Source organism: Camelus dromedarius, chromosome 1 (assembly GCF_036321535.1).
Source record: "Camelus dromedarius isolate mCamDro1 chromosome 1, mCamDro1.pat, whole genome shotgun sequence".
In the NCBI taxonomy this organism is placed as follows: Eukaryota; Metazoa; Chordata; class Mammalia; order Artiodactyla; family Camelidae; genus Camelus; species Camelus dromedarius.
Window position 1 is genome coordinate 82,173,430 of NC_087436.1, and position 24,299 is coordinate 82,197,728.

Consider the following 24,299-nt stretch of genomic DNA (forward strand, 5'->3'; position numbering starts at 1 on the left):
TTGGTTTTATTCCTTGTTCCCTGCAGCCTCTCGGGGCCCAATATTCAACAAATAATCAAATTGGAGCTGGAGTTCTGAGCAGCCGGGTACTGTGTGTTCCGGCGGTGTGTGTTTGTACATTGTTAAAACCTGGCAAGAGAGCCTTAGCCAGGAGCCTGCAGGCGGGGCCGGGCCGCGATCGAGCCAGCTGGGCTGCGTCGGCGCCCCCGCCCGGCGCAGCCTCCGGCCCAGGCCAGCCGAGCGCCGTGCCCTTTTAAGGAGGCGGACCGTACCACCAGAACTTTCTTGACGGGGGTGTTTAGGCGAACTCGGGCAACTTTATGTCAGCCAGAGGACGATTTCTTTTCTCTTCTGACGCGGACCTGAGTTCAAGTGCCGCTCGGCGGGAGCTGTGCGCTGGTGGGCTTTGCGCGCGGACCCCTTTGGTTTCCCTTCTCTGGAATCGCCCGGAGGGATCGCGCTCACTCTGGTTTCGGACGCGACGCTACCCGGGGCCGTCCAAAGTGTAGTTCGCCCGCAGAGGCCCCAGTGCCCGGATGTCCATCAGGATTAGCGTGAGCCAATACGGTCGGAGCCGGAGGCTGCGCTGAGGACGCCCGGGCTCGGGAGCAGGTAGTCCCGTAACATCGGGGAGTCGCGCTGGGGAAGCGTCCCCGCCCGGCCCCGGCAAATGGTGAGCGCGGCGCTGGCACAAGGGCCGCGGGTTGAAGGCGCTCATGGACAGGAGACCTTGAGCTCTATAAACTGAATGATGGCAGCCCAGTCAAGGTAAGGCAGGCACCGAGAGAAACTTTTAGAATGTGTTAGTGGCTCGGGGAGATTGAAGGTTGCGGGCGAAGGCTTGGGGTGCTGCGAAGAAGACGGGCAGGAAGCAGCTTTGTCATTGCTTTCTCGTCATTCCTGATGCTGTGGTTCATTATGTCAGATAAAAAACAGTTTGGAGAACATCCGAGACAGTTTTCTGCAGAGGAGAGGAGAGGGGTTGAGTTCAAGTTCAGATTAAAGTTAAATTTCTCTTGTCTTCCAAAAATAATTATTTTCAGAGTAATCAAGTTGACTTAACTTGTCTGCCTTTACCCAAATTGTCCTTTAGTTTCTTTGTGCACTTTCCTTTGGTTCTCTTGATTTTTTTTTCCCGCTAACGCCTTGAGCAGAATTTTAGAAATTAATTAATGTAAAACAGTTCGCCTCGACGGAGGTGACTGGGAATTTGCCTGGTAAGTGACTGGAAATTTTACTGCCAAAATGTACGATTGCACATAAAACGGCACAGCTTGCCTGAATTTGCTGAGTAGGCAAAGACCAGGAACGTACTGGGGTTGGTGAAGGGAGAGGATAATGAACTGCAGTTGCTGTCAGGAACGCTGTTATAAGAACCTCGAGCCCTGGCTTTCCATGGTTTGTTGCTTTATTATTATTATTTTTTTATGGTAATGAGCGCTTAAGAGTGATGACAAGGCATTTGTCGTGATTCTTATGAGATTCAGACTGTTGTGTGTAATTGAATGTTAGTCGTGACAGCAGTTGGTGCTAAGGGAAGCTTAGAACTTGCCTATACGTTCTTTAACTTTAAATTTTACTAGAAAGCACTTTGGTGTTACATTTAAAATAATAGGGCTCCTCAGTTTTGCTCTCTGATGTAACATAGTGATTTGGGGGAAATCTTATAAGGCTAAACACATTTCACATCTGAAGACCTAGATGGATCACTCAAAGAAATCAATGCTTTAATGTTGAAGCTTGAACTTGATGAGACTTTGAAATTTTTTCCTAAGGTATAGAACTTTCTAGGAAGAAAAAGAACTTCACTGTATAGCACCTTCTATGTATATATTTAATCCTCTGAACTCAGTGGTTTATCCCTGCCCCTGTTTTACTGGTTGCTCTAAAAGGTTCTTGGAACCAGGTAGTAGGAAAACTAGGATGAGAAACAAAAGTTGCATCTTTATTTTTTGCTAAGCTTTACTGAAATTTAACTGCCAAAGGGATCCATGGCATCAAAACCACAGATTAAAATACCACGATCTAAGAAATTAAAGACTATACAACAGAGCTCAGTAATATAAGGCTGAGATTTGAACTCAGGTGTGAGTGATTTCAATGTCTTCGCCCTTAAACTAATTAAGACTCAAATGAGGTAATAGCTAAATTGGACACTGCTGTGTGCCAGGCACAGCGGCTGTAATTGAATTACCTCTTTGACTATTCTCAGTCACTTAAATAGGTAAGTACTTTTGTTTTTCACTTTTTTTTTTTTAAAGGAAACTGAGGCCCAGCCAGCCTTGTTCTTGCCTGAGGTCACAAGGGTAGAGCAGTGCTTGAGTCCTGAGCTGCTCTGCAGCATTTCCTTACTTCCAGGCTGCCTCTTTAATGCTGAGATGGGGTGTTAAGAGGGAGCTGCAAAGCCTCCATATAAATGCACGAAAAGCAATTTCTGCTAAAAGGACTTGGCTACAAGATGTAAAAATCTGAGTTATCAGGTGTGTGGTAATTCAATTTGCCAGTAATTGAAATTGAAGGACCATACATATTCCGCTCTTTTACCTGGCCTTCATATGTGCCCTTGAACTAGGAACAAAGCCACAAGGCCATGGTAGTCTGTTGTTTTCCAAGTCTGCATTCTGGGAGTGTATCTCACAAGTGCCCATTTTCTTTAGGTGTAGCTGGACTATGGTCCATGTTCATTCAGACATTGTGTTTGTGGGAGAGTAGGTAACCTTTGAGATCCAAAGAAAGAATGTATGGAGAAGATTGCAGATATTTTTGGATTTCAGGGAAATCTCAAAGCTGGGCCATGTTACTCTGAGTAGTGCTAAGAGAAATGGGACCATCACCTATGATATATAATCAAGGTTAGTAAAATCTTGCCCACATGTCCCTCATTGTTTCAAGAGCAGAGAGGTAGCATCTCTCTGCTCTTGGAAAAATTAATTTAAATTGTTGGACTCAGTGGATTCATAAGTCAGTCTGTTCTAACCACAGGAGTTTCCTTGTGCATTGTTTACTTTTTTTTTTTTTTTTTTTTTTAGTGAAAAAGGTAGAGGGGAACTTAAATGAAACTGAATTTTGTAGCACTGAGAGTGAATACATGAGCTGACCATGGCACTATTCTCTCATTATTTGGTATTGTTATAAGGTGATATTCTTCATTTGATATTGATGAGTGGTGTATGACTAATTTTTCATGTGTATTTCTTCTCTGTAGTTGGTTCCTTAAGATAATTGTGTCACATTTTTAGTATCTCCTGCATGAGCTAGAAGTACTTTGAATGTGGGAGGGACTACTTAAGTGTTTCTTGGCTTGTGAACTTTCATAAATTGAGGCTGCATATTTCACTCCTTCATTGTAAAACCTAAAAGTAGAAGATTGATAATTTTGTTTTGATTTGTGGTTGCTTTCTTCTGCTAGATATGGAAGACATTGAATTGAAAGGTCAGTTGCCTAAGTTTTACAAATTAGATTTTGGGTAAATATTTTGAAAACAGTGAATATTTGGTTTGTGTTTTCAGAGATGGGGAGAAAGAGGCAATCACTTAAAAATGCAACATCAGTTAAAACAGGGCATATGCTATCCCTCCACTCAGATCAGTGTGTGCTTCCTTTGGAATCTGTAAGCACAACAGATACATTGACTAGTCTTTGTGGAAATTGTAACAGACTTGCTTTTTTTAATGTGAAATACTTACAGATTATGGCTTTAGTTTCTAAATCCTGATCTAAAGCACTTGGAGACTGTACTTTCTTGGAAGTATATACAACCTGGTACGCCCTTTTTTGTGGACGAGTAAGCCTGTATGATGGGTAGGGGTAGACATGGAGTCCCATCAGTTTGTAGGTCTTTCCTTTTCTATGAGGATTAGCTTGCTTTATATTGAGGAGTGTGTTGATGGATGAAATAGAAAGGAGGGCTTTGGTACTCCATCTCTGCTGACCCCTTCATTGAAGCAATTTCTGGATTCTAGAAAGGAACACATACGTATTTTACACTATGGACAGGGATTAACCGGTTTAAAATGCACCTTGTGCTATTGGAGAAGCCCTGGCCCGCCCCCACCTTGTAGGGAGGGGTGCCTGAATGGGAATGGGGGAGTTGAACTTGCTTCTTTAGGAGAGTAGCTTCTGGTGGCTGAGCACATCTTTTGAGGAAGATGTGGAAATTCGGTTTAGTCAACTCTCCCACAGTGTTTTTGTTTGAATTTGACTAAAGTTAATGAAGTTTAAAGAAATAATAATAGAGCAAAGTCAGATTGTTCCCAAGATTATTATGAAGCCGGTTTTTGGTGGATGTGACTCTGGTGGGGGACATTTTCCATTGCAAAGAGCAGTACTCTTAAACTGGTCTGGAACCAGTTTGCTCCCCCCTCTGCCCCCACCCCTGATTTATGAGCTCTATAAAGATTACCTTGGAAGAAAATTTGCAAAAGCAAAGAAGCTCTGATTAAATATGAGCAAATATCAAAGAAGAACACTGGTGTTTTGGAAAGTGCAGTTCAAGGAAGTGATTTCAAGAGGGAAATAATTTATGCAGTGTTTCGACCCAGTGAATGTCTTCAGTTTTTCCCTTATGACACCATTGTAAATAGTGTCCTTGACAGAAGAGAAACACAGACAGGTCTCTTAAGTGGTTTCCTTCTAGTTCATCCTGAGAGCCCAGCTGAGCTTCCTGACTTGGACTAGAGCTTCTTGCATGATAAAGATGGAAAGAGGATTGAGTCGTCTTTTTTTGAGTCAGCTGGTTTGTGGGGATGGTCTTTGGCAAAATTAATACAAGTGGTCTCAGGAGAGTTAGAGGATTCCATGCTGCACCATGAAAAGGCATTCAGTAGCTGGTTCTATACTCTTTGAAAATGGAATTTAGTGAATGCTACATTTAAGTAATTTAAATTTTAAATATAATATATTTAATATTATCTTAATCATGGATAAGAGGAAACTCTCATCTTGGTACTGTCACTTGTTTTGAGCATCCAAATCTTTGTATTACTTAATAGCTGTAAAATGGAGGAATTATAAAGCTGAGTAACTTCATTACTGCTTTGAGAGTTAACAGTCAACTGGTTTGCTTTTAAATATATAAACTAGGTTTTTCTATTTGCAAATTTCTCTTTCATTCATTTTCTAAGGTAGGAAAATAAACATATTTCCAAAATCTGTCTTCTGAAAGGGAAAATCCTGTATGCGAGATGTGGTGAGGAGGACTATGAACACCAGTGTATCCTGACTTTCCCTCCGGACTACTTGGAAATACAATCTGCACCTTCAGGACAAAGTTTCTTGGCTTAGAAGTACAAACATAGCAAGCTTGGGTGTCATAATCTCTTTGTTGCGGTTCAGTTACATTTTATTGATAGGGGTGGGTGCATGAGTTACCTCTTAAATGATTGCCTGTCTTTTTTACTCAAGTAAAAAAAAAATGGGGAAAGCTAAAGTTGTGGTCCTTTAAGTTCTGCTTCAGATTATTCTTAATTCACTTTAGTATGAATATTCATTTGCTTAAAATAATACAGCAAGTAGAATGCAGAATAATGTCTTGCTCAAATATAAATGTACCAGATGAAGTTTAGCTTTACACCTGGGGTGGGGGGATAAGATTTATAACTTAATGTTAATGCCCTTGGAGACCCAAAAGTAAAAATTAACTTTAATAACCATCCCAGTGCTGACTTTTTGTGTCTTGGCAGTGAACAGTGTTGAGAATCCTGCCCCTGTGCAAACTTTTCCCTTTTCCTATCTATCCACAGTGAGTTAAAGCTTAACTTGATGGTCACAAAGCTGGCAGACTTAATATCCTGAAAGTCTTTTTTCTCTGGTGAACGTCTGTTGTTTTCTAGCATTGGTTTATTGGCTTCGTTTTTAATTTAACTAGATTGGACTCCTATCAGGTTCTTAAAGCTATTAGCCAAAGCAGTAATGTGATGTCAGACTTAATATATTAAGAGGAAATCCCAGTAGTGACATCTTGTCAAAAGGAACTGAAGCAAACAGAAGGGGGAAATATATTATATTTCTATTGACAGCTAAATTGTCTTTTATTCGGTATTAGGTACTGTTTCCAAAGGGCACCCACAGTTCCACCACGTTCTAAAAGGACCACGGATTGTTCTTTCTCCTTGGAGCCCTGCGGACCACACGATCCCTCGTTTGGGTGGACTGAGGAGAGTTAAGGATGCGGCTCTTGAGTCGCTGGCTTGGTCTTTATTTTGCCCGGAAGGATCTTGTCTTTCTTTTCAGTATTGCTTGCTGCTGGATTGGCAATTAAGCAAATACAAGTAATGGAATATGTTAGGAGCCAATGTGTTTATATTAAGCTCAAGGTTCTCAAACTTGATTAGACACAAGAAACCCCATGAGTACTGCTTCACGTGCAGATTCTGCTCTCCACTCCCCCTAGAGATTCCTACTGGGCAGGTCCGGGGTGGTGCTTGGGTGGAGCCCTGCTGGGTCTGAGGCCCGAGGCCCAGCGACCACAGTGTGAAATGGGGAGTGTGCGAGAGAGATGCAGTAGCGTATACACGATATCGTGTAATGCAGTCCCATTTTGATTTAATATTTATTCATATATACACGTGTTTCCCCCATTCAATTCAAGTAAGAGATCGGTAGAGAAGGTAGACGCACCTGTTACTGCCTGTATTAGCTGAAATGTCCAAATGCACCTGTATTTTAAAAGTAAAAAGAAAAGGAAGGTACCAAGAAGTAATGTCCACTGTTTGATCAAGCAGCGCTTCCCCAAGAAGCTGGATACTTAATTTACCCTTTCCTATCCACTCTGGGCTTCCTCACAAAACTATTAACTCATGCTCTACACGTGACCGCCCCCCCCCCCCCCGTTTATCAGGTGACAGTTGTTTTTGTTCACAGGGAAAAGTTATAACTAATTGCGAGTTGGTCAGTTATATCCAGACTTTTGGAGCTGAAATGAAAGTTGGGTGTTTTTTTCTTGTTTTAAACAAAAGCATCGACTAGATATACTGTCGTCGAACAAATGCTGTGCAACAAAGTTTTTAAATGGGACTCCTATGGGAAGTAAATGTTAAAATTATAGCAGATGTCAGTTCCTGTAACAAAATTCAGGAAACACTTTTTGGTATGTGGGTGTTGTAACTTTTCAATTCTTGGAACTTTTCCTTCAGGAAACTGTCCTGTCAAAAGCAGAGCAGTAGATAAAATATGAAGCACAGTTCACAGACTGTCGTGCAGTGTAATTAAATTTTGATTTGGGGCATATGTTTTTGTGGTCGATAGAGCAGAGGCTATCATGTGACTTTCATCCTGGATGACGTGCATCTGGATAACTTGTTAAATTGCTTTTCTCCCTCTCCCCATTCTTGTTGCTTTAAAAATACAGGTGTATCTGATTTACTCTGCATGTGAATTTATGGAAAGTGATATAAAATTAACCAGTTCCCACTGTTCTGTGCAAAAGTATGAAACCTGTTTTCTGTCCAGCTTTGCAGAACTTAAGATATTTTTATCTCATGATTGACAAATTAATATTTGACCATAGAAATTTCTAAGTACCTGTCTAATAAGTTGGTAACTTTAGCTGCCAAAACATTGATAAAGATTTGAGTCCATGATATTAGGATTTTAATTTTGTTCTTTAAAGGAAAATAACCTCATCGCTTCTCAGCCTTTTGACTAAGGTCAAGTGTAAAAGAAAATAACCTCTCAATGACTGAATAAGCTGTTTTAAGTAGGTTTTTTTGCGTTGTTGTTAAAGGCAGATATTTTTTGTACAGCGTTCTAGACAGTAAACCAAGGTAAAGCTCTCATTTTATGTTTTTTTCCCAAGTAACTTTGACCTAGCATTTATGCCTCTAGAAATTCTGTTTTTCTGTTTTTTTCTTTTATAGTCTGTGTATTTCCCACTCCCCCCCAACCCCGCCCTTAGTTCCCTTTTAGAGTTAAACCATTCTTGTGCTAACTCTTCATTTAAAAAAAAAAAACTGTGTAAATACAAACTTTGTACCACATGGAAAAAATTAGGCAGCAGCATTTACTAACATTAGGATAGTAAAAGGGTATAATGAAACCCAGTGTGTTACATTTGTTTCAGAGTGAAGTTCTGCTCCCTGAAGATGTTGGAAAGAATAAGCACATTAATGTCTGTGTCACTTGGTTTTAGCAAAATTTAAAGTAAACCAATTAAACTTAGTTTTTGTTTTTAAATGGGAATTGTGCCCAGAAGACAAAAAGCCCTAGATTGGAAGTTGTAAAAGAATGAATTTGATAAATTCTATCATTTTCCTCATAGTGTTAGGGTTTTTTGTTTTAATCCTCATGATAGGGGCCTAGTCTTAAAAACAGAAACTTCTTCATATGTTTATTTTAACACTCATACTTTTCTAAGGAGAGAGTGAAAATCTTTAGATTTACTTAATGTGAGTTTAATTTAGTCTTAAAAATCATGACAGTTCTCACGACAAGCCTAGAACAGAACTTGGTTTCTGAGGTCACCCATAGTTCTGTGTGACACCCGTAAGGTATTGGTATTATTGATTATTTTAAAGAGTGAAGTAGAAGCTTACCCCTGGTTGGTCTTTTGGTAGCTCAGTAAATGACTTTTTTTGTAAAGGAGAAGAAGAGTGATTAGCTTTAGTCAAGGTCCATTCACCATCACGCAGATCTTTTATCTCCTGTGTTACTTCTTGTTTTATGAATGCTTCTTTCCAGCCTAAGTTCTTAATTTTTTCCCTCTATAGCTTTGAGGTCTATTTTACATATCATAAAGTTGACCATTTCAAGTGTACAATTTAGTGGTTTTTAGTTACTTTACTGACTGATGCAACCATCACCATTCATCTGTTTTAGAACATTTTATCCCTCCAATAAGATCCCTCATGCCCCATCCTACCATTAATCTACTTTCTGTCTGGGTGTAAAGTTGCCTTTGGTGGGCACTTCATGTACACAGGACCTTGTAGTTTGTTACATCTGTCTTTTTTCACTCACATAATTTTTTGAGGTTCATCTATGGCATATCCTGTGTCAGTAGCTCTGTTCTTTTAGTTGCTGAGTAATTAATTCCATTGTCTGGATAGGGCAGACTGGTTGTTTCCAGCTTTTTTGGAGGGGCAGTTAGCATTTGAATAATGATGCTATGAACATTTGCATGCAAGTCTTTATGTAGATGTATTTTTCTTTTTCTTAGCTAGGTACCTAGGAGTGGAATTTGCTGGGTCTTAACGACAGTTTTATGCTTAACTTTTTGAGAAACCACCAAGCTGTTTTCCAAAATACATGCTCACCCAAGGCTTATCTTCTAAAATCATATTCAGTATGACAAACCAGTCTGATTCACTTGGTTTCTTGTGTTATGTACTATGTCCATAAAATAGTTGGGCTGTGAAAATAGTGGTTCTGAGATGTGATCCATTTTGCATTTGATTATTAGGAAATGTTTTAAATTTATATATGACTTAAAAATGCAACTCTTTTTTTTCCTCTCATAGAAAATTCTTCACAGTATTTCTTAAATTAGTTGGGCTTTTTGATGAAGAAACTTATTAAAGACTGTTTAAAGAAAACCAAGTTAAAATTTAAAATATCAGTGCATGCTAACTGTTGTCCAAGTTGCAAAAGAAACTTCCAGCCCACAATTCGGATACCACAAATATATTATTAAATATAAATCTTTTATTTCATAACTGCAGAATGGCCCTAGAAATTGTCACTGCAGTGTACTTTTTAATAAAAAGCATTCAGGCAAAAATTAACTGTTCTCATTCACTACAGCCTCACACACACAGCTATGTTATCTAAGTGAAGCTTCTGGAAATTATCGTTAAAACTTGGGTCCTGCCAGGGGAAGGTGGTGATCACATGTCCTCAGTCAGTGGTGTGCTCCAAACTTCAGGAAAACAAAGATCTATTTTAAAAACAAAGGTTTCATTAAATGCTCTGAAATTGTCTGTTGGTGCATGTGTGATGGTAATAAAAGCAGGTCATCTTTTCAGCACCCCCTTGCTATTCTGTTTTTTTTTTTTTTTTTTTTCTTCCTTAAATGCAGTGAGGCCCTGGTTTGTTGTCCACTGTTTGGCCTGTCTTGAGTAAATTTGCCCAGCATGCTTTCTGCATTGGAGGCTTTGGTGTGTTATGGTGTGTTATCGGAATTTACCACTTCTGGTATTAATTTACCTACTTAAAGATTACATATCAAGTATTAATAGCTTTATGACTGTGGTCTATCCACAGGCATGGACAGTGCTTTTAATATTGGTTCTCCACGTCCTGCATTGATGGGTCCAGCCGCAGCACATGCAAGGCTCTGAGCTGCTTCAGGCAGAGTCCCCCTTCCTGCAAGGAGACAAAATCAGCAAACGGGCGGCAAAGCAGCTGAAAACTGTTAAGTGCTTCAGCGAAAACCCAACGGGGCGGTGGCAGAGAAGGGAGTGCGGGGAACTTGGTCTCATGTGGGCATGAGGACCTTCGAGGAAGTTGACTTGAAATGGAGAAAAAGCAAGTCGTAACGTGTTAGAATGAATTGTCCTTTCAGAATTTGCATAGGAATCAGTGATGCTGAAGGGGGAGGACCGGCATTTTAAACAGGGCAAATACAGTTTTAGGAAATAAGCATTGTGGGTCCGTTTCTTAAAATAAAATTTTAATTATTCCTGTGGATTAATTCTACCAAAACTCAGACCTGTTTTTTAAAAAAAATTTTAATGAAGGCATAATGTGTTCCGTAACAGTGTAACTTGAACTTTTAAAGTGGAGACTATATTTTCTAAGCGTTTGCTTTGATGGGTGCATAAATATAAACAAGTTAGCCATGTGGAAAAGAAATTTGAGAGGACATTTTTCTTAGTTTGGATGTGATGGAATTAGAGAAGTCACAGCTCAGTGAGGACAGTCATAAGGGAATGAAGATTTAGACTGTGAGGAGGATATTTAAGCCTGGCGATTTAAAACGGTCAGTAGTCTGCATGGCATCTTCCTATACACGTGTAAGACTGCTGTGGGGAGTGGGGTGAAGGATGGCCTCCACCTCTGCCAAAAACAGATCTTGAAGAAATAAATAATTTATAAGTGTTAAGAGGCTTAAGCAGTGCCCAGGAATGAACTTCTTGTTGAAGATAGTGAAGCATGAAAATGCAGTAGAAGGTGGTGGTCTTTTAGTGTATATAGAAATAGAACATAGATAGTCTCCTACCTTGGGTATTTTAGGAGGTAGCAGATGGTTTTAACTACCTTTTTCTCAAGGGATTCTGTGGCTTCTTGAAAAATGTGATCACAACAAACTACTGTAGGAACTGAAAGTTCTTACCCTCTGCATGCATCACAGCTGTATTTGATCACAGAGTTGCTTCAAGGATCCTGTGTTCGTTATCACCGCTTCTCTTTCGTACCACTATTTTACAGTTATTTTCAAATAAATGTACTAAGTTGTAGACCTTCTGTGGCATAATATATGGTACTTTTATGACCATATTGTGAATATGTGAAAAGAAGGTATATTCTTTATTTTCAGGGTCCACAGTTAAATGTGGGTTTGTACCTTAGACCTATTTTGCATTATTTCTATATTCTTATTTTTGTCCACTTATTCTGCCCTGGACCAAGACGTGAATAAAAGTCTCATACAATTAAAGAGTTTCTATCTCTCCTACTAACTGCTGAAGTTTTTGCTTTATGAATGGTGATACGATGACTTTGGTGCAGAGATACTCATAGTTGTGAGTTTTAGGTCACTCCCCTTGAAGGTACTAGTTGCTTACATATACTCCCAGGAAGTGTCAGGAGTACTGGTGATGTACATGTCTAAAATAAAAGATCTATCTTCACATTTTTCATCCATGTGGATTTTATTTTGGTTTAAGGAGTGGCAGAGGGGGTCCAGCCCCCCCACCCCCACCTTCCCACTCAAAAACTAGGCATTCTGTTCTCCGTTCAAGAGCCATCATCAGACTGAATCGCTGTCGCTTTATAATGTGTTTTGATATGTGGCTGAGCCAACCTCTCTTCTTTACCCTTTGTGCTTTCAGAATTTCCATGGATATTTTCTCATGTATATTTTTCAAAATCAACTTGAGTATTTTGTCAAAAAGTGGTGGCTTTTAATAGAATGACTTCCTAACAAACTTGTAAAACCTCATCCTGTTTTTCAGAAGTATTTAAGAGTTTTAAATGGGATTACTGTGTTCTCTGTAGATTTTCATGGAATGGAAAAGGGTAAGTTAGAGTGCCATGGGCTGAATCACCAGCCAGATGCCACTCCTTTATCTTGGAGACATTTGAGAAATGCTGTTTGCCTCAGTTTCTCCAAAAGAGAAAAATGTACATTTGCTTTTGTCATGAGTGAATGTGTTATTAATTCTCTAAGTGGGATCATGTTTCTCTAAGTGATGTCTGACTAGCTTTTGGCAGAAGGAGCATTTTGTAGACTCTATTGCTGGGGATAATATCTCACTTGCTTGGTCATTCACTTTTCCTTGACCATAATAGATATGGCTTAGGCTCTTTAAAATCTTTTTGTAGTTCAGTAAAATGAAAGTAACACTATATTAAAGTTAATTGTAATTACAGTGAAAGATAAATATCTTCCTTAAATCTCAACAGCTTGACCAGAGGTTTGTTTCCTTTTCAGCTTTTCTTTACACATTAAATATTTTCACATAGTTGAATTATTCTTTTTTTTAATTTTTTGAGTAAAAGTAGATTTATTCAGAGAGATACACTGAAAGGCAAGAGAAAGGCCATGCGGTGTGGGTGTTGGGTGCTCAGATTAAAAGTTAGGTACACACTCCATAGACAGAATGTGGGCCGACTCTGAAGAGGGAGAGGGCCAGTTGAATTTTTCTTTATATATGTTTGATAAGTGATTTACTTACTTTAGACTGTTGTAATTTTTGAGATTGTTGTTTTTCTCTTAAATTTGAAAAGGAATAGATAAGATTTTCAGAACTTTTATACTTAGAAATGTCGTGCTAAGAATAATTTTAAAAGCCAAACGAGTCCAGTTAATATTGACTGAAACAAGAAGTTACTTTATAAAACATCTAGGAGCCAAGGTAGGAATGGAGAAATTAACACACCACCACTTGGATTTAATAGATGTTACCGTCTATTCCTAGTTCTGATTGTGGAAACGTACACTGAACACCATACTTATGAACCTCACTTTTGCTTGTAAGATTTTCATAGTTGAAGAGCTAATATGGCCCACAGACTTGTAATAATTGAAGATTCCTTGTAGGATTTTTTCTTTTCTATTCACACGTGCAGATAATGTACAGGCATGCTCACGTTGCCTCAGTAGAAGTTGGAATCATACAGAGACTGAAATCATAATTTCTAGCCATGCCTTTAAATATTAGTTTGAAAAGTTGCTGTTTTGTTTCTTGCTATCAGTCTCACTTTAAAATTGACAAGAAAATAAACAGATTTTTGGCAGTTGCCTTTAACTTTGTAAATCTTAATCTGAATTATGTTTGTTTAAATTACCAGGAATAGAAAATTCAGATACTTAGATTTTTATAGAATTCCTTTAAAAATTGTGCCCAAACTGTAGGATGACAAGGGTCCCTGAATTATTCGTTTACTTGAGGGAAACATTTCTGATTTAATTGAAAAATTTTTCACCACCATTATGTTTTCATAGTTGAGCTGGTAAGAGTGGGTAGTTATTTCAATAGGTGTTGGGAATTAAAAAAAAAAAAAAGCATAGCTAGTTTCCTGATTACTAATTGCTTTTCTCCCCAAAATGGGTTTGGAACACAGAAAGTGTTTTGCAGAAGCAGCAATGAGATTCATGTGATGAAGGTTTCCGCCCCCAGACTGAACCCAGAATGTTTTCTCACTTTTGCTGTCAAAATGTCAAATATTTGAAACAATAATGGTGATGAAACAAAGTTTACAAACCATGCTTGAGTAAGATGGGTTATCCTATACTTAAGTTAGTTTTTGTTTGGCAGGAGGGAGGGAGGAGTGGTGTGAGGAGTCTTTAGGCTTAGTAGAAGGAAATTGTAGGAGAAAATGAATTTTTGGGGCAGTATTTCTGTTGGTAAACCTGGGCGCTTTGAAGGACAGAGGCTTTATGTATAATTTTGGTATATGATAATAGCAGTTACTTATTGAGCATTCTGTTATATTCTGAGTCCTGAGCCAGGAGCTTTGCATGTTTGATATTGGATCTGTAAGGCAGAGATGGTCACTTCCATTGTACAGATGAAAAAACTGAGGCTTGTGAAGATTAATTGACCCGGGTTACACAGCAAGTGACAGCTGACACAAGCCTCTATTAAGCTACTCCAGACTTTTATTTAAATGTCTTTGTCCTGTATACACTATCCATATGGCCTGTGTTCCTTGGTTTACTAATGGAGCGAAGGAAGGATGGAGAAAATGGAACATGATTGTATGTGTATGTCTGTCTGTCTTTGAACTGTGACTGTGAAACGAGGAAAGGGAGGGAGAATAGGGAAACCTGGTATTTATAAAATTCCTCTTAGGGTGAAGAAATGTGCAGAAGAAATGTGAGGTCAGTCTTTCCTAATGCCCAGCACTGGGAAGTGCCTTTTCCCCTGCAGCTTGGTCGCCACATGGTGAATTAGGGAGAAACGATGGAACTATTTGAAGTTGTAAGGTATTTGTAATTCAGGCAACTGCTGTAATATCTGGAAGGGGAGATACACATGGGTAGAACCTTTCTGGATGAAAGATGTAAATCCTTCTGACCCCTCATCTTCCTTCTTACAAGGATGCCACTTCCTTATAAGAAACTCTTTGTGGAATGAAACAGGCATATTTCTGCCTCTTCCTTTTTAGTATGAAATGTACGTACCTCTTTGCCTCCCATGCAGGACACCACACTTTTCATGCCATCCTTCGATTCTCCCTTTTTTTCCTGCTGTTCTCTCACCTGTTCTGAATGCTGTCAGCTCTAAAAAACCATTGCATTGTGTTTAGTATTGAATTATTTTACTTTCTCCTTGGGGAGGAAAGGAATGGGAAGAGCAGAGAAAGAATGGAGGCAACATCTGTGCTGCTTTGCTCAGCTCTTGGACTCCAGCTGTATGTGTTAATAATAACTCACAGCTACTGAATACTTAACTGTGTGCCAGGCACTGGGCTAAGCATTATGTATGCATTAGGTAATTCAATTGTCACAACAGTCCGAAACCTTTGGTACAATGTCTCTATTTTAGAGAAGGGGAAACTAGAGCTTAGGGTTTGTGACTTACCCTGTTAGCCATAGCTTGGTAAAGATAGTCTGGAAGGTGCCTGTCACAAAAGTAGCTATTAGGAAAGATCTCCATGTTTGTCTTCAATCTGCTTTCTCGGTAGAAAAGGAATTCAGTGACTTGGGGACTATTTCTCATTCTCCAGTAGTGGCTCTCAACATGGGGGAGAAAGGGAAAAAAGGAAGAGAGTATATATTACCACCCCCCCCCATCCCCAGGGATATTTGGCAATGTCTAGAAACATTTTAATTTATTTATTTCAATGGAAGTACTGGGGTTTGAACCCAGGACCTCGTGCTTGCTAAGCACTGCACTCTACCGCTGAGCTGTACCCTCCAACTCCACTTCCCACCACGCGTATTTGATTGTTACAGTGGGGAGGAGGGTGTGCTACCATCATTTAAGATAGAGGCCATACTGCTAAACATCCTGGAAATGCACAGGACAGCCACCACCGCAGAGAACGATTTGGCTCAGAACATCAGCAGTGCCATGATTGCGGACCTCTGCTCTCCAGGTCCCCTTCATCATAGGTGTGCTTCAGAGAGCACCTGTACCTTGTCATCAGACTTCCAGTTAATCAGTGCTGGCCCCAAATATGAGTTACTTAGCCTTTTGGGACACAGTACACAAGACATTGCTGGGTACCGTGGGGATTACACAGCCCTATAGAAAAGGGAGAAGTGGTCAGACTTCTCATAGAAACTCAGAAAATGGAAGAAACACTTCTGAGTGTGGTGAGGGAAGGATTTGTTGAAGCAGAAGGGCCGTGGTGTGGGCACCAGCTTGAATGGATACAAGCTGTGAATTAGGAAAGTGTCAAACCTGAGTGGGTGAAGAGCTGGGTATAGTTTTTAGGGCTGGAGTTGCATCTGGGGGGCATTTTTAGACTTCTTGCTTACCCACTTCAGTGCTCTGTTGACTGTGCAGTTTAGCAGTCATTAGCTCACTTAATCCTCATATTAATCTTAGGGACTTGGGGCTATTATTAGCACCCCCCCCCTTTTATGGCTGATGTAACTGAGACTCAGGTTAAATGACTTGCCCAGAGGATCACAGCTGGCAAGTGGCAGAGCCCAGTTTGACCCCTTGCTAACTCCAGAGACCATGCTCTTACCCAGCTTAGTATGCTGGTAACCAGCATGTTCCACCCTGCCCTATATTGCTCAGCCTCCTCTCTGTCTTCTCCAGATTCAACCAAAGAAGGTCTCCATTTGGAGACCTTGAGTGGCCATCCAGCTGCTCAGTAGCAGGAGGTGGTCGAGGGGTTGGAGGTGGCGAGGGCGCATTAGCAGAGAACGAGGGCGAGCTTTCTAAAGGAGCAAGGAGAGAACCCTGAGTGAGGTGGGCCTCAACATATCTGCCAGGGAAGAGGTTGATTGCAGCAGCATTTTGAACTAGTTTGAGGGAAAAAATTATGCAGAAACGGAGATTGGTAGGTATAAGGTAACCACCTATTGTATTACAGATTTACTTGTGTAAAATGCATTTCTAAAATCTGGGCCTCTCGTATGTTAGATATCAGATGTAGCTCAAACTAGGGAAAACGGAACCATAGAATTAGGCCCTCCTTAAAGCCCAAAGCTTTCTTGCTTGGTAATTTTGTAGGGAAGGCTTGCAGGAAAAACACTTTGAAATATGAAGAAGGAAATGTGATTCTGGTGCTTCCTTTATAGGCACTAAATCAGTACATGAAGAAATAGGACAAGAATCAAAGAAGATTAATTTTCCAAAACCTCACAAACAACCTAGTTCTCAAATAGGGAAAAACTTTTTTTTTTTTTAAGTTGAAGATGGGGAAGGAAGGGAGGAGGAAAAGGTGAATTAAGTCTTCACAGTGGTTGCTAAGGCGATTGCCCTGAAAGCTTTGCAGATGGGAGCCCGAAACTGACTCCTGCAAATGTTTGTATGTATCTCTGCCTGATGGCTTGTAGTTTCTCAATAGGGCAAAAAGCAGAAGCCAGAGCAAGACGTTGAAGGAGTGAGGTAAGGTTTTGCTCAGTGTGCTCGTGCAGAGACCACTCATGCGCACCATGCACGCAGACGATCAAGCTGTTTCAGTTCCGCTCACAGCCGATGTGATCGTGTGTCTCACAAGTTCAGGGCCACTCTTAGTTCCTTCCTTTCCTTCCAAAGGTCCACCATGCTATTGGATAGGTGAATTTGTGCTTCCAAGTTCTTCCTTTCTGATAAAAATTCAGATTTCACCAGAAGTCTCTGAATATGTCTGAGGGAAAGTTGTGGGAGCTCCCAGCATGGGGCAGCCTCTCAGCTCCTATCATATTTACTAGTTTATTCTTGTGGTTTTTCTTAATGTTGTAATGTGAACATTTCCAAACCATCAGAAGAGTTGAAAGAATTCCGCAGTAAAAAGCCTTATTCCCAGATTATATTGTTAACACTTTATTGAACTTGCGTTACCATGTATCTCTTCATCTCTTCGTCTCTGAAACTGTCCAGCAGTCTGCCTTTTGTGCTTTTTATATCATTTGCAGATATCAGTGTACTTCCCCCTAAATACTTAGGCTTGTATGCCATTAACTGATGTTCAAGTATTTATTTACAGTGACCCCCCCTTCCCCTTCTGCCATACAATTTCTATGCTTCAAAATGTACAAACCTTGAGTGCACTGGTATGTTTTGACAAGGCATACATCTGTGTAACTCAAACTATGAATACGTTATAGAACTAATCTTAGGGCTATTTTTTTGGTGTGTATGTGGGAGGATGATTAGAAGATGAGTAAACAGACATTCTTCTGTTTTATTTTTCCTCCTTCCAGGGTGTCATTTCTTTCTTTTTTTTTTTTAATTGTAGGATGAGTTGTATGTGCTTGGTAGTGTCTCATTTTGTAGAGATTATTTACTTAGTTTATAGAGGTCTCAGACTAAAACCTTTGGTTAAGGTACATTTTTCTTTACCCAGATTTCTTTTGCTAAGAATTCTCTTGGATTGCTGTATTAAGTTTCTGGCATTTTAGCACCTTCTAAGATATATTGAATATTGTTTTAAAATGACTTCTGCCATGACTGCTGAAACTGAAATTTCTTCTGTGTCCATGACTAGGGATATGGTGACTGCTTTCCTTAAAATAAGCAAATTCTTCTTTACAGAGTACTTTGAACATTTGAGTCTGACTCCAGAATCATTAAAGATACATTTTTTTGGTTTGAATTAGCCCTTGCCCTAGTGAAGACACTTTGCGAGGACTACAGGCTCCACCCATTCTTTAAGACCTCCCTGTTTTGGGGTAACAGTAAAATGCCTGGAACAGAGTGTAAGTAACTCACCCCTTGCTCCTTTGTTAAGGGTGTGTGAGTTAGAGGAATGAATGCTAGGCTGACTGGGTTATGTGCTTCCAGGGTTATGTGTGAAAGTCAGGGGTAGGAAGGTGGGGGCTCTCCCGAAAGTGGTAGGCATAGGTGACTTCTGTCATCCCGTGTGGGTGGGCACAGGGCTCTCAGAGCCTCCCTCCTGGGCAGGATGAGAGAAGTCTGGGGGTGATGGCATGTCTTCCCTGGCGGTGGTTCTATACGTAATCAAGGGCTCCAAGCTGAATCGAGAAAAGTTGTAAATTGTCAATCAAATTATCTGGTTGCATGTTACCTGCTTATTTCTGTTCTGTTATCCTCCAGCTTTTGGTAAAGTTTAATGTGAATGTTCCAGTTATGTCTCAGCTATTTGAGTGTAAGGAAACAGTTGAGACTATGATTGGGCCAGAGTTGTGAGGGAGGCAGCGTCCCCCTGAGAGCAGAGGTGAGGGTAGCAGCCTTAATTCCTGGGAGATCCCCTAGGAGGTTTTAAATTCAAAGGAATAAGACATCAAATAAGAGGTTCACTGTACCTCCATTGGAAGATCTCAGCTTAATTTATCAAGGCTGTGAACCAGTTCCCTTCTACCATCAACCTAACAGCTGTCCTTTTATTTAAATAAAGGTACTCAAATCTAGTGGTGCAGTCTCCCACCAGACTTCTGAAGAACCAGGACATTTGAGGAACAGTGAGTTCTGACCTTTAATAGCAGCCACTGGCCTAATTCTTCATATTTTCCAAAAACCACACCCGCCTGCCAGAGTAGATAGCTCAGGGAAGTTGGATGGACTCACTGTGCCTTGGGAGTTTTTAATCCCAGAGCTTCCCTTAATGTTTTTTCTTTTGCTCTGCCATCTCCCTTACATCCTGTCCTTTTCCATTTATTTCATCATAAAATTGTTAAGAGTTGTAGTGTGAAGGCCATTATTCTGTTGAAGATGCAGCTGGAACCAGTGACTGGCATGGTTTTTATGCTTCATGCATCTCCCTGACTTCCACCAGCATACTTTTTTTTTTTTTTCAACTCTTTGAGGCTTTTGACTGTTAGGCCAGACAAGGTATTGAGACGGGGAAGCTGAGTCCTGGAGATGGCGGATAGCATCCTAGTGTGAGTGACACGTTGTGGGTGGCGCTGGAACCCGAAGGCTTGGCAGCTTAGGACATGTCTCACCACACACTGCATTATCCAGATCTTTTGGAATAAGAGAGTAAGGCATTAAAATTGGATAATTAGAGATAAGAGTAGAGATTTTGTATATCTTTCCATTCTTCGCTGCCACCACTCAACTTGGCAGCTCCTCACCCCTGCTGTCCTAGGGCCGCAGCAGCCGTGGACAGTATGTAAACAAACGGGCACGGTTGTGTTCGAATCAGTGTTCACAAAAACAGGCAGCTGGGCCAGACTTGGCCCGTAAGCCATAGCTGGCCAACCCCTGTTCCCGTCCCTCTTTTTGTTTCTGCTAACTTTGTTCAGTGCACATTTACAGGTGGAAGCGTGAATATTGATCAATGTTAAGTCAAATAAGAATGTTAAAAAAATTTTTTTTCCCTTCTTTGGCACTGGTAGCCTTATTCTCTAACTAATTTTACTCACAACTCTGAAATTTCTGGCCCAATCATGTCGGGAAGTTAAGGAACAGTTTCAGGTGGAGATATTCAATTAAACGTTCTTTTAAATTTACTGCTGACCTTTTTCAGTTCTGGAATTGTGACCGCTGGCTCAGCAAACAGAATGATACATTGGAGGTCTTGAAAACAGTGTAAAACACTTGAATTAGACAATCAAGGTGGACTGCATGGAGAGGCTCTGTAGCGGGCTGTGCGCTCGGGCTCTGGGGCTGCCCTCCACGGATCAGGGAAGGAGGGTGTGGGAGGAGTCATCAGCTTTGCTTTTGTGATCATCTGTGGCCACTGTCAAGTCCATTTGCATTCTAAACTTTGACACCCCCACCCCATTCATTTTCTAAAATGGACAGTTTTTGGTGTGCGGGGTATTTGAGATGATCGTTTCAGGCTGAGGAAAGCCCACACGACGAAAGCCCACACGACGTTATCAGGGGACTGTCCCCAAGAAAGACCGCTGAGGCCTAGGCAAGCCTCTCGGAGTGGATGGCTGCAAAAAGCTGTCACCCCCACAAACACCCCAGGGTTCTTTGGATCCGTTCTACGAGGAGTTGTGCGTGGGGAACAAGGCGAGATGGGTGCAGATACCCACGGCCGAGGATCCCTTGCTCAGCACGGGTGTGGGGGTCCCTTCCGCTCTACCAGACTTCTGCCCAGCCTGCAAGCTCAGGTGGCATGCTCTTAATTAAACTGTCCAAGGCCCCTCCATGTAGACTGGTGTTCTCCTCTGATTCTTGAGCCCTTGTAACCGACCTCTGTAGTCACTCGTAGTGGCCCCCCCCCCTTATTTCTCCCACTAGGTTGTGTCTTTACTTCTTTTGTTGCTGGGTCTAGCACATAGGGGTCAGGGTTGACTGGAAGCATCTCCTGTTCCCGTTCTTCGGGTTAAGATCTTGAGTCGGACTGCAGAAAACCAGAGAAGAGTGCAGCAGTGCTCTTAAATAAATTTAAGTGGCGTAAATAATATTTAAAATGCCGTTCTGTTTGAAGAAAATACTTAACAATCAGAGGCCTTGTTTAATGTAAGTTAACAGTGTATTTGATAATTCTGAATGTTTCCTTATCATTTCCTTACAATGGATATATTAGCCTCTGCTTTTTGAAGAGAGAGGTAAAAATGGAAATTCTGAAGCATTCTAAAGGGCATAATCTGCAGAATCCTGAACTGTGCTGCTTTTCCTTTTCACATAATTGAGCTCTCCGATTCTAGTTTACTAGCATTGAAGAAGGGGAAGGGTGCTTTATTAAGTTTGATAAATACCCTTTCTTTTATGCAAGTGAACTGCCTGTTGGCAGTGATGGGGAAAAAGAATGATAGATTCTGCATATAAATGTTCACGGCTGGGCCAAAATCCAGCCCAAAGAATCCTGACAAGCTTTGTAAGGCTCATAACACTGCTCAGCAGAGGTCAAAATGAAGGGAGACTTCTCCAGAAACACAATGACTTACTGTTCAGCTTTAAGGCCAGGCCAGTTATAGCCGGTGGTAGGAGGTGAGCCGGGGTTATGATGAAATGAGAATATTTAGAAACGTGTAATTGTTGCTTGTTGCCATATAAAACACCAATACATGTTTCCAGCTTTCTTCTCCTATAATACTCTCCCTGTTCTTCCTACTCGAGTTGTCTGTGGAATGAAATGGAATAATGAGACTGGCTCTAGTTTTTATGACATGGAGCTTTCTTTCTGTGAAAAACAAATGTGACATGTGCAGTTAACCAAAAGGAGAGAGAACTGTAAGTCAAGATGTAAAGGAAAATGCTGATGGTTCTGTAGAAACACTTACAGGAACACTTTATTCTTAGGTTTTTGTTCTCCTTTGTGTAAATCGCAGGGAAGATTAGATATCTGTGTGGTTTTATTCCATACGATTGTTCAAGCCTGCAAACTTGTTTCAGTCCTAGGAAGTTTGTCTCTTCATACGTGTGTCCACAGCAGCCTGTTTAACTAGGTTTAAAACGCAACTGGTGATGATTTCTACTCCTGAAAGTTGTGTGTTGATTGGGGAACGGAGGATCCTTGAGTTCAGCTTTAGATCCCCTCTTCCTTTGTGGATTGAGCTTCATTAAGCAGGTAGAGGAGGAGCCCTGCCATTTGCTGGGGTTTGTTCATTAACTGAAAAATGTGTTGGATCTCTCTGTACTCATTTAAAGAATAAATGTTTCTTAATATTTTCTTCTTTAGGGAAATAAATCGCATCCTGCCAGTATCCTTATTATCCCATTGTTCCTACTGTTCTTATCAATACACAGACATTGCTTTTCCTTTCATTTTCCAAGTGTGAGCCTTTTCCTGTTGCTTTTTGCAGTTGGTTAGCAAGTCTAAATGCTGAGCATTTGTTCTGGCTGGAGCTGGATTTGGTACATTGGCCCGGTTTCAAACAGTTCTTCTTATCGTATGTGGTGCAATTGGTTTTCTGGAATGTGTGTTAGAAGTTCAGTCATTGGGAGGGACTCTTCCTTTTGGGATGGTAAATCCTGTACAGTTTTCCAAGCTGTTCTGTAGAGTGTAGTTTGTTCAGTTTGGTGTGTGTTGGAAATTATCTGATGTTTAAGCTGTTGAGTGATTAAAAAATAGCCACATAGTATGTTTGATCTCTTATGACTAGATTTAGTCTTTTTTTTTTTTTAAAACAACAACAAAAAACTGCTCCTGTATAATTTGAGAAAAGAGTTGCTTTTAAAAATCCACTTAGGGACATTTTAGCAGTTTCATGAAATACAAGATGCTTTTGGAAATGATTGTTTTTTCGCTTGTTTTCTATGTGGTGATTGAAAATTTGATGTATTAATCAGAGGATGCTGTCCATAACTGCTTAGTTAAAAAAAAAGATTGTCTTTGAAAATGCTTCTGTTAACTTCAAATTGTATGTTTTTTTAATAGACTTTATTCTTTTAGAGCAGTTTCAGGTTCACAACAGAATTGAGCAGAAAACATGGAGTTCCCACATAGCCCTCCCCACCCACACATGTATACTTCCCTACCCTCAACATCCCTCATCAGTGTGGCATATTTGGTATGTATGATGTTTTTTTAATTTAAAAAAACTACTATTGTGTCTGCAGCTGTATGCAGAATTCCATCCACTCAACTAATACTCATTTAGCCTAATAGGTTAGTGCTGGGTACGTAGTGAGGAGGAAGAGAGGAAAGGTGACTGACCTTCTGCAGAGCTTACATTCTTCCTGGAGGTAAGGGTGGGGATCCAGATATAATTAAACAGATAAATGAACAGACAAGACCATGTTAGATAGTGATAAAAAGAGAGAGAGCACAGTGAAGTACTGGAGAGCCCAGGGTAGGCGTGGGGGTGGGCCAGAGTGGCCATTCAGATCTGGGACCTCGATGAGAAGCTGATACTTAACCGGAGATACTGGTGACAACGTTGTCCTTGTCTTTAGGGACAGAGTATCCAGATGGGGCTCAGCAGTGCACAGCTCGAGCAGGCATGAGAAGGCCACACTGGAGGGGAACGGATGTGGGAGGCAGCAGTGGAGAGGAAGTGAGGAAGGAGCCGCCTGGCCAGGCGTCTGGATGGGAATCTTGGACCCGGGGGAGCCTTTGGAGGTGGAGGGCTTTCCTCGGTGGAAGGGGCTGCATAGTCTGATTTGCATTTTAAAATACTCCTAGATCTTGTGTTTTCTGAGAGAATTTTTCATTGTGGGAGTGTTGTTGCTGAAGTTTTAGTCCTAGAGACACCTTATTAGTATTTTGAATCTTGTTAATTTAAAATTGTATTTGCTCTAAATGTTGCCAACCTTTTTTCCCTTTGATGTAGTATAGTTGGACTTTTATGACTAGTTGAAGAATAAAACCTATAACATTAACTGATAAACATACTCTGTGAGCTGAGGTGGCTTGCACGGCTGATCTGGAAAAGAATGATGTCAGCTTCCTTCCAGGTTTGAATCACTTGATGCGTACAACAGTCTGGTAAAATCGGTTTTAGGCATCAGACAATGAATCATATTTTGTCATCAAATAGTAAAAGAAGACTGGCAGAATTCGGTGGAATTCTGGGTTGTTTGCAATTGAGTAAGGCTGGAATATAATTGTTTTAGTCAAAGATGTGTTAAGCACCACTTTTTGCTAAGCACTCAGAAATAGTCCTTGCCCTTAAGGAGCTCACAGTCTAATAAGGGAAATCTGTAGGCTCATGTACAGTCTTATTTTTGTA

At 40.6% G+C, this 24,299-nt stretch overlaps 1 protein-coding gene across 5 annotated transcripts in view; it reads left to right on the forward strand.

Moving 5' to 3' along the window:
• AFF1 (ALF transcription elongation factor 1) overlaps positions 1-24,299 on the forward strand; it is a 173,458-nt gene that overhangs the window by 53,266 nt on the left and 95,893 nt on the right. For 2 of the 5 annotated variants that reach the window (XM_031433554.2, XM_064486148.1), the window contains exon 1: positions 325-768. The exons of the other annotated variants lie outside the window; for them this stretch is intronic. In XM_031433554.2, coding sequence (XP_031289414.2) covers positions 749-768 — 20 coding nt within the window. In that variant the 5' untranslated portion in view covers positions 325-748. Of the gene's footprint in view, positions 1-324; positions 769-24,299 lie in introns of those variants that run through there. 5 annotated transcript variants of the gene reach the window in all.